Source organism: Chiloscyllium plagiosum, chromosome 9 (genome assembly GCF_004010195.1).
Source record: "Chiloscyllium plagiosum isolate BGI_BamShark_2017 chromosome 9, ASM401019v2, whole genome shotgun sequence".
NCBI lineage: Eukaryota > Metazoa > Chordata > Chondrichthyes > Orectolobiformes > Hemiscylliidae > Chiloscyllium > Chiloscyllium plagiosum.
In genome coordinates, this window is record NC_057718.1 from 33,464,799 (window position 1) to 33,475,641 (window position 10,843).

The 10,843-nt window shown below is 40.9% G+C and overlaps 1 protein-coding gene across 1 annotated transcript in view; it reads left to right on the forward strand.

The window, feature by feature from the left end:
* prop1 (PROP paired-like homeobox 1) overlaps nucleotides 1–10,843 on the forward strand; it is a 21,548-nt gene that overhangs the window by 9,486 nt on the left and 1,219 nt on the right. Inside the window, exon 2 of the mRNA XM_043696765.1 lies at nucleotides 7,085–7,326. Coding sequence (XP_043552700.1) covers nucleotides 7,085–7,326 — 242 coding nt within the window. The remainder of the gene's footprint in view (nucleotides 1–7,084; nucleotides 7,327–10,843) is intronic.

The following is a 10,843-nucleotide window of genomic DNA, read 5'->3' on the forward strand; positions in this document are numbered from 1 at the left end:
GATGCTGCCTGAATTGCTGTGCTCTTCCAGCACCATTGATCCAGAATCTGGTTTCCAGCATCTGCAGTCATTGTTTTTACCTGCAGTGCAGGAAACCAGCAGAGTCAATAATCAGGAACTTATTGTGGTTCGTAAGATTCATCCTTCTTGATGTACTAATCCAGGTTACTATTAAATGCAGCTACGCTCTTTAGTTTAACCAGTCCATGTTGTGATGCATGTTCAATGTACTCTCCACTTTTTGGGTAAAGAGATTTCTACTGAATTTCCCATTGTATTTAAGAGACTCTTTCATATTTAGAGTCATAGAGATGTACAGGATGGGAACCGATCTTTTTGTCCAACTCGTTCATGCTGATCAGATATCTTAAATAAATCTAATCCCTTTTGCCAGCACTTGGCCCAAACCTTTCCTATTCATATACCCATCCAGGTGCCTTTTAAATGTTGTAATTATACCAGCCTTCACCACTTCCTCTGGCAGGTCATTCCATACACACACCACCCTTTGCATGAAAAAGTTGCCCCTTAGGTCCCTTTTAAATATTTCCCCTCTCACCCTAAACGTATGCCCTCTAGTTCTCGACATCCCAACCCAGGGAAAAGACTTTGTTTATTTACCTTATCCGTGCCCCTCATGATTTTATACACTTAAATAAGGTCATTTATTGCCTCTTGCTTTGAACATCCTCTGAAGTGGAAACAGTAAGCAGAGAGAGGCTATCTCACTACAGGTATTTCATTATTTTTAAAGCCTTCATAAGATGGACATCTTTCATCCTTTTTATTCTGGAGAAAAGAGCCTCAGCCTGTTTAGCTTTCCATGATTGTTACGAACTTTAATTCTGGTTTTAGACTTTTAAATCTTCTTTGCAAGTTCTCCAGTGCTCCTTTTTTTTATATAGTATGGAGACCATATGCAAACAATATTCCAGGGACAATCTTCAAAAAAGTTTCATACGCTTAGTATAATTTCACTTTGAATTATAGACCTCTGGAAATTTAATTACAATGATGTGCTTTCACTTAAGGTTACACTAACCTGCTTGTTAATTTTTTAAAAATAATTTGTGAATTTGTACTCCAAGGTCCCTGTACACTTCTATTCAATTTAAGGTGCATTCTTTCCAATGCTGTCTTATTTCATAGAATCCCTACAGTGTGGAAACAGGCCCTTCAGCCCAGCATGTCCACATCAACTCTCCGAAGAGTATCTCACCCAGACCCATTCCCCTATTACTCTACATTTAACCCTGACTACTACACCTAATGTACACATCCCTGAACAATTGGCAATTATGGGCAATTTAGCACAGCCAATTCACCTAACCTGCACATCTCTGGATTGTGGGAGGAAACCGGAACACCTGGAGGAAACCCACACAGACACAGGGAGAATGTGCAAACTCACACAGCGAGTCGTCTGAGGCTGGAATCGAACCCGGGTCCTTGGCGGTGAGATAGCAGTGCTAACCACTGAGCCACCATGCCGCCCCATTTCTCGTGGAAATGCAATGTAGCACAGGTGCGTACATTGAAATTGATTTAGCATCCAAATGCCTGTTCTACCCAATCCAAAAACCTTTTATTTGCATATCCTTTAATGTCATGTTGCCTCCAAATTTTGTACCTACAGCTCTACATGTGAGTCTCTCCAATCATGTTTCCACCTGTGTCAGATCATGGCAATGGTCTAATCAGTCATAGTCATCTTCCAATAACTGTAACCATGATGCCTATCTCTCTTCATCTGCAGCCTTTCACATAACTGACCAGACCCCTCCTCAACCTGTTTTCTTCAAAAACGTTTTTTTAAAAATCTTCTTTCTGACCAATCTTTTGCCACCCTTCCTGATATTTCCAACTTGGGCTAAGCATTCAATTATCAGGGTCACATCCTTGTTCAGTGCCTTGGAACCTTTTTGTGTGTAAATGTGAATTCCATCATCCTTCCCACTTAACTTTAAATCTTCTACCAAGCCAATTCGATGAAGAATAAACTGGTCATAGTTTGGAGGCAAGCTGGTTAAATTCCAGCCTGAAGAAATTTGTGAGTCTGTAGCATTTCAACTATATCAGCCTGCAATTAATTTACCTGAGATTGGACAAAGTGTGTGTTTATAGGGATAGAACAAATGCTGCAAGGCAAATTAATTAAATTGTTTAAATTGATTGTTTTAGTTTGGTTCAGAGCTTGGTTCTTGGCTTAATTCATCCATCAACTAAGGAAATGCAGCTTTGCAAAAGGAGGATTTCATTGCATATGTGCATTTTATTTATGATTTTTTAATGTAAGCAGAAATACTGTTTCCTGCAGCAAAGACTGATTTCTAACGTGTATCAAGTTGGAAGGATTACTAATGAGTTTGCACAAAGCTTGAAGTACAGTATTACATTCTAATTTTAAAGCCTGTTACTTAGGCACAGTCAATTGACTTCCTCGCTAATCAGTAGCACCAGTAAGCTCACCATCCTTTTCAGCCAAATTAGTCTCTTTGTTGGTTTTGTTCTTTGTGGCTGAACAGTCTAGTTGTGGCTTTTGTACGCTTTCTCACGATATTGAATTATTTGAACTAAAACCATGTGATGATCAGATTCCACATTCCCAGTAAGGTTGGTATAGTGGGTATGGTGGAAGTTAATCCCTAGATTCAGGGGCTGAATGAATGTTTCCACTACCATCTTCATGTCTGGATGAACAATCAGATTGTGGTTCAGCTCTGTTCTGTTTCCTGAAGCCAAGACTTGACCTATTGTCAAATGTAAAGCTGATTCTCTTTTATATTTGTTGGTCTACTGATAAAAGAAAGTGAACACAAAACTAAGCTCCTATCATTGCATTTCTTTACAACCAGAAAGATTTGGCAGTGCAATGCACAATGACTCTGCTTTAATAAATGTTGTGAAAAGTAATACTTTAATTAAACCCATTATGTTCCAACCTAAGACATAGATTTAATTTTGGAATAGAAATAGGATGACTTTAGAAGTCAATTTAGACAACAATGGCAGAAAATATTTGTTATGAAGAGGTTATATTATTATAGGTTAGGTGTTGCAATCCATCTAAGAAAGTAAGTAATGGAAATAATTTATTGATATGTCATATTTGTCCTAAATAGATACAGCAATGGTCTAATTTAAAATAATTTTAATGATAGAACCCTGTTAACCATTGCTTACTGTATATATTTACATAACTTTCTTCTCATTTAATAGTTTATTGCTAGCAAACCTGCTTGATATTATTAGGTTGACTCCTTTTTTGCAAGCTACTCAAAATGGACATGTTATCTTTTGTCATATGATATCTATGATTCTTAAGACACTTGAGGCAATAAATTTTCTTAGAACACCACCAGCACTGCCTTCTTGCAGACCTGTTGCTCTCAATAGTGGTGGGAGGGATAGAGAGCGAGAGAGAGAGGATGAGCAAAGAGCTGCAGCTGCAAGAGATTATATACACTAAGTCAGGTGTACAAGCAGAGGATCAGCTTCTGAACATGTCAAAAGACATGTCATCTGAAAGCTCAGCGTCTTCCATTGTATCATAGACTTTGTTTGCAGACTGCTTGAAGAAGGCTAAAATCAAGTGGGATTGAGTTGAGATGAACAGTGAATTTGTTAATAAACAGAATCAGATCAAATTGTGTGTTGAAGGAAAGGTCATTGATAAAACATTAAAAATTTCTGGGCTTAGCATTCCTATCCGAGCAGTTCCTGCCCCAAAGCTGCAAAGATTGGCCTTTGACTACATTGATCAGGCATGACTCTAGCCACTGGAAAGATTTTCTTTCTTCTGTTTTGTTGGGGCTCCTCGATAAGGTGTTGCCTGCCTCTGCATTCATACCTGAATTAATAAATAATAAACTAGGTGGTTCTGACAAATTTACCTGAGCAATAGTAGAAGTGTCACTAGCTGATTCCGTTTGCCACTTCATTGAATGTTAGGAAGGTGCTGATAGAATCGGTAATTGACAGGATTAGATCTGTTCTACATTTTGTAAAGGTGATTATAAAGAGGAGAAAGTGAGGTCTGCAGATGCTGGAGATCAGAGCTGGAAATGTGTTGCTGGAAAAGCGCAGCAGGTCAGGCAGCATCCAGGTAACAGGAGAATCGACGTTTCAGGCATAAGCCCTTCTTCAGGATTATAAAGAGGATATTGTGCTGGAGTACTAATCCAGAAACCAGGATTTGGGACCGGAGTTCTGATACCACCATTTGCAATTCAAATTCAATAAAAATCTGAAATCAATGGTTGGTAATGATGACTGTGAAATCATTGTTGTTAAAAACTCATCTGGCTGACTAACGCCTTTTTCAAAGAAGGAACCTACCATGCTTACCTGGTTTGGCCTCCATGTGATGTGACTGATTCTCTTAAGTACCTTCTGAAATGGCTGAGCAAGCCACTTAGCTGTATGACCACTACAAAACCTAAAGAAACTAATGTAACCAGGTGGATAACCTGATCAACACCAGAAATGACAACAGCAAACACAGTACTCTCAACCCTGCAAAGTTCTCCTTCCTTACAGCAGGGGGATAGTGTCAAAGTTGGGAGAGCTCTTTCTCCAACTGGTCAAGCAACATTTTGATTTACATAACTTACAGACAACGTCCCAAAAAACACCATCACTGTCTCTGAGCAGAAATGGAGGCACAATGGCTTTACAGGCAGGAGGGCATTGCCTCAACACTGACTCCAATAAATTGGTACTTCTCCATGTTCAGCAGCACCTGGAGAATAGCAAGGATGGAAAAATATTGGAAGAAATTGAAAGATTGTTGCAGATGTTGGAAATAGAAGCAAAACAGAATTTGCTGATAAAACTCAGCAGGTTGGCAGCATCTGCGAAGAGAAATCAGAATTAATGTTTCAGGTCCAGTGACTCTTTTATCAGAATCGATGGTATCCAGGAAAAGGTTGGTATTCATCAGAAAATGGGGTGGTGGGAATGGGGAGAATAAACAATCCTGAAGAAGGGCTTATGCCCGAAACGTCGATTCTCCTGTTCCTTGGATGCTGCCTGACCTGCTGCGCTTTTCCAGCAACACATTTTCAGCGCAGAATAAACAACAGGTAGAGATAAAGACCAAAGAAAGAAAAATCATTGGACAAAGGAGTGGATAAAGGTCAGTATGGGGGGAATTGAATAGTTATGAATGGGGAATATTAGGCTCTGTGGGGTAGCAACCTATGTGATGACAAGGTCTGGTGTGTGGGGGTTGAGGTCAGGACATGGGAAAAGGTGCCTCAAACCCTAAAATTGTTGAACTTGAGATTGAGTCCAGAAGGCTGCAAAGTTCCCAAGCAGAAAATGAAGCACTGTTCTTCCAGTTTTCACTGAGCTTCGCTGCAGCAAGCCTGAGACAGATGTTGGCCAGGGAATATGGTAGTGTTTTGAAGTGACAGGCAACTGGAAGCTTAGGATCTTTTTTTGCAAAACAAAACATAGACTGGGTGACCACTTTGCAGAACACCTATGCTTTCTTTCCCCAATGTAGAGGAGACTACACATTTGTGTGCAGTGAATACAGTCACTGGCATCTATCATGACAAGAAAAGTGCAACATGTGGATGTAGCTATCAAGGAATCATTCATCTTCTGCAGTCTGCCCTACCACAGATTATTGGAAAGTATTTAGCTCCTGCCCTCATGCAACAGCAGATATTGCCCACTCAGGCTGTTTATTTCCTCACCACCTCCCTTATTTAAAACCCACTAAGGTGCTGGAAAGCCAGTGGATGTGCAATGTTTTGACTTCCCAGCCTCACCTTGAAGTCACTGGATATTGCCAAATTTTACCCTCGTGTAAAAAAAGAGCAGCTTTCTGCCAGCTCTACACAAGCCACTATGTTGAGAGAAGATTGAAAAACCTTTTTGTTAAACACAATAGATTCAGCATGTGTTTTCAAGCAATTTTAGTTTGACTTTCTGTTTGTCAATAAATTCAGTACCTTTCTCATATTTGGCAGTTTTGTGCGTGTTGTCTCTTTTTTTCTCTTTGTACCTGGTTAACCTGCATTGTCAGAAACCAAAGATCGAGAGGTTGGCTGACTGGTTAGATTTTAAGATACAGAATATATGGAGTGGGGAGGAGGTACAAAAACTGCCACTGCAGAGAAATCTCATCACTCAGACCACAGAATCATAAAATCCCAATAGTACAAATGGAGGCCATTTAGCCCATCAAGTCTGCATTGACCCTTCAGAGAACATACCAACACCCAAATCCAATCCTATCCCCAACATTTATCAATGCTAACCCACTTTCGTCTGCACAAGCCTGGACACCATGAGGAAATCTAACAGGGCCAATCCACCTCTCCTGCATTTCTTTGGACTGTTGGGGAACCGGAACACTGGGGGGAAATCCAGGCAGACACAGGGAGAATGTGCAAACTTCACACACACGAGATCCAAGGCAGAATCTAACCTTGGTCCCTGGCACTGCGAGGCTACAGTACTAACCACTGAGCCACTGTTCTGCCCCATGAGCCGATTGGCCCTGCATAAGGAAGATGCAGAGATCAATTGACCACTGATATGATACCCCTTATTCATCAAGCAATCATCATTCAAATGTTCCTTACCAAAAACTGCCTTTGGCTGCAATTATGCCTACTCCAAATCTCACTGTACAGCTATGTTGTGTGCATTTCAAACGTACAACACACTCGTACGGAAACATATTGCAGAGAAGCCTCAGTCAAAAACCTTAGCTTTAAGATGCCAGCAGACTGTTCAATGATGTCCTATGGGTACTATTGTGATTTAGCTGTGGATATATTAGGTAGGTGTGGAGAGGGTTTCTCCCGCCCGAGAGTGATCATTCTTCTGGTAGTTGTGGAGGAGTAGAATAATGGGAAGATGGATGTGTGGCCAAGATTGAAAATATTATGGCTGCTGCTGAAGTAGCACAGATTTGTACAGGTTCACAAACCCATGCTCTGACTGACACTGGTTTCCCTTGTTTTGTGTGGCACTTCACCTTTTAAGAAGAAAGGGTTTTTAATACAATATAACCTTTCTCTAATGCAACATATTGACAGCAGCGATGTGAATGTTTCCATTTCAGTTGATAACAACGTCTACAAGAAGTTCCCTGGAAGTTCAAATGCTGGAAGCAATTCCCTGCTGGTGAATAATATACCTGAGCAGGCTCACTACCCAACACCTGCACGCAGGCGCCATCGGACCACATTCAGCCAGGAGCAACTGGAACATTTGGAAGCTACTTTCAGTAAAAACCATTACCCAGATATCTACTGTAGGGAGGAGTTAGCCAAGATCACCAAACTTAATGAAGCACGCATTCAGGTCAGCGATTAGATCCATTCAGTTCTTTGAACAGAGCCATAAGCCAAATTAAAATGTGTAACTATTCAATGGATTATTGTTGCAATATGCTGGTATTCAACTTTTCATGTTACTTTGTCTTTTTTATTAAACGCTTTTAATTTACATTTTTAATGTTTTGAAAAACGTATGTCATAAATTTATTTTTTAGTATTGGCAAAGCACTCTAAGTTATTGATATAAATATATAATCAAACTCCCGGCTGTGTCTTGGCAGAACTCTGGCTATTTTGCTGAAATTCTAAAGTCCTGCTATGCTGGCAAAATATTAACTTATGTTTAGGTTTCTGACCTTGGATAGATTTGGCTGAAAGTTGGCTGTGGTTTTGGAGGTGCTCTCAAAAGTGTTATCTCAGACAATTCAACAGAGTTGCTGCATTGCATCTTGTAGATAGCATATGCTACTGCCACTGTGTATTGATGATAGAAAGTGAATGCTGACAATGGTGAATGGGAAATCTTTAAAGAAGGCTGCTTTGCCCTGGACAAATTCAAGATTCTTTAATGCTGTCGAAGTGCATTTATCCAGGCAAATGGAGAAAATTCCATCAAACTCCCAACTTCAGTCTTTGTAATTGGTGGACAGGGCATAGGTGAATAAAGAGATGAATTACTTACTGAAGAATTCCTATCCTCTGACCTGCTCTTGTAGCCACAGATTTTGGATTCATTCATAGGATGTGGGCATTGCTGGCTGTGCCAGCGTTTATAGCCCATCCTTAGTTGTCCTTGAAAATGTCATTGTGTGCTACCTTCTTGAACCACTGTGGGTCTATCTAAAGCAAATGGACGACAATGCTGTTAGTGAGTGAGTTCCAGGTTTCTGGAACTCTGATGTTTTTCCAAGTCAGTTTAATGAGTGGCTGAGAAGTTGCAGGTATTCGTGATGGGTCCTGTGTATCTGCTGCCCTTGTCCTTCGGGATGGAAGTGATCATGGGTTTAGAAGTTGCTGTCTGATGGTACTTGGTGATTTCCTGCAGCGCATCTTATTGAGACACTCTGTAACAGAACATCAGTGTTGGAAGGATGGTGAATGTTTGTCCTGGATAGTGTCAAGCTTTGAGTGTTGTTGGAGCTGCACTCATTAATTGCCTGACTTGTGACTTGTAGATTGTGGACAGGCTTTGGGGAGTCAAGAAGTGGGTTACTCACTGCTGGATTCCAAGCCTCTCACCTGCTTTTGTAGGCACAGTAATTAAATAGATAGTGCATTCAGTTTCCAGTCAATGGTAACCCCCAGGTAAATGACAGCAGAGGCAATGCAACTGAATGTCAAGGGACAGTGATTAGAGACGGCCATTGCCTTCTACTTGCTAACTCAAACCTGGATAACGTCCAGGTATTGTGGCTTTTGGACATTAACTGTTTCAGCATCAGAGTTATAAATAGTGCTGAATGCTGTGCAATCACCACCAAATATTCCCACCTCTGACCTTATGGAGGAAAAGTAAATGAGGAGGTAGCTAAGGATGCTTGTGCTGAGAACACTAGCCTGAGGAAATTCTGCTGAGATGACAGACTACCAACCACCATGACAACTTCCTTTGTGTTAGCTATTACTCCACGACTCTCAACTTATTTTGCTATAACTCTTTTGACACTAAAATTGCTCAAATACTGCCTTCATATTGAGCAGTCATTCTCAACTCACCTTTATTTTTAAAAAATCTTTTATTCATTTGTTGGATGGGGATGTCACTGGCTAGCCAGCATTCTTTGCCAGTCCCTAGTGGCCCTTGAGGTGTGGATGGTGAGCTGCCTTCTTGAAGTGCTGCAATACACTTGCTATGGTTTGACACTCAATAGGCTTAGGGAAGGAATTGACCTTGCAATAGTGAAGGAACGGCAATATATTTCCAAGTTAGGATTGTGAGTGGCTCGGAGGGGAACTTGCAGGTGGTGGTATTTCCATGTGTCTGCTGCCCTTGTCTAAAAATTCAGTTATCTTGTCCATGTTTGGAGTAGAGTGGTGCTGGAAAACCACAGCAGTTCAGGCAGCATCTGAGGAGCAGGAAAATCCGATGTTTCAAGCAAAAGCCCTTCATCAGGAAGCAGCCCTTTCCCGATGAAGGGCTTTTGTCCGAAACGTCAGATTTTCCTGCTCCTCAGATGTTGCCTGAACTGCTGTGCTTTTCCAGCACCACTCTACTCCAGAATCTGGTTTCCAGCATCTGCAGTCATTGTTTTTACCTTGTCCATATTTGGACCAAGACTGTATTGAGGTCAGTTAGCAGAGGGCACAGGAAATTGAGTGGTCAGCAGTCTGAAGGTTTCCAGAAGCTTGACAGCATCTAAAACAAAGCAGCCCATTTACTTAACGTCAATTCTGACACCTTCAGTGTTCACTCTGTCCACCCTCCGTGTACAGTGGTAGCTAGCAGTGTGCTGTTGATGACATACAAACTGCAGCAACTCAGCAAACACCTTCAACAGCACCTTCCAAATTGGTGACCTTTGCTGTCTAGAGCAAGGGTAGCAGATTCAATGGAACACCATCAGCAAGATATCCTCAAAGCAATATGGCATTTTGACTTGGGGTACATGAGTTGTGTTGCTTATATTCTGTTTTATCTGAATATGATCTGCAACTTTGACAAACATTATGCTATCAAAAGTGGCCATGTATGGTAATCGAAATTATTACAAAATTCAGCATGGCCTCAACCACGTTTGTGCCGGTTACTTCTTTCAGCCTCACATTTGAGCTCATTTTCATCAGATCTCTTATCACTGATCTCCTGCATACTGCTCAATTCTACTCTTTGGAATTACTTCCTGAAATACCATACTACATTTTAACTCACTTTTGTTTCTTAAACTATCATTTCAATAATACCTTTTATAACTTTCTCGTGCTTTGCATTATTTTCTACACTTTCTAAATTAACAGTGCTATACAAATCGGACTTATTGCTGGTGGACGTCACAACTGAAAATTTCCAAATAATTGGAAACATGACATTAACAATAAGTTCACATTCAAACAGAATTTCTGCCTACCTCGTACAGCATACTGTATTTATTTCAGTCGGGACCACAAAATCAGGGAGCTCAGTATAGGCTGACCAGAGTCCAAATCTAGGGATTCTTTTTTTTTTAAACCCCCACACTACCACCTAAGTGCGGTAGTGCTTATTTTATCCCCAGCACCCATGGCGTGTGTGTGCAGGTGTGAGACACAGTGAAAGACACAAAGTGCACAAATCTTTATTCAAATTCCACTACCAGGAAGATAGGAAAACACCCGGGTGGCCAGTGACAAGCACTGCCCTTCACATCAAAGGGCAGTGCTGTGTGATCAAAACAGTGAAGGGGAGGGTAAATCTAGGGATTCTTAAGTGCAGGAGTATCATTGGAACTAAACCAGCAGGAGTTAAATAGAACATCAGCAATTACCTATAATACATGGATTAGTGGTGCTGGAAGAGCACAGCAGTTCAGGCAGCATCCAAGGAGCAGTAAAATCGATGTTTTGGG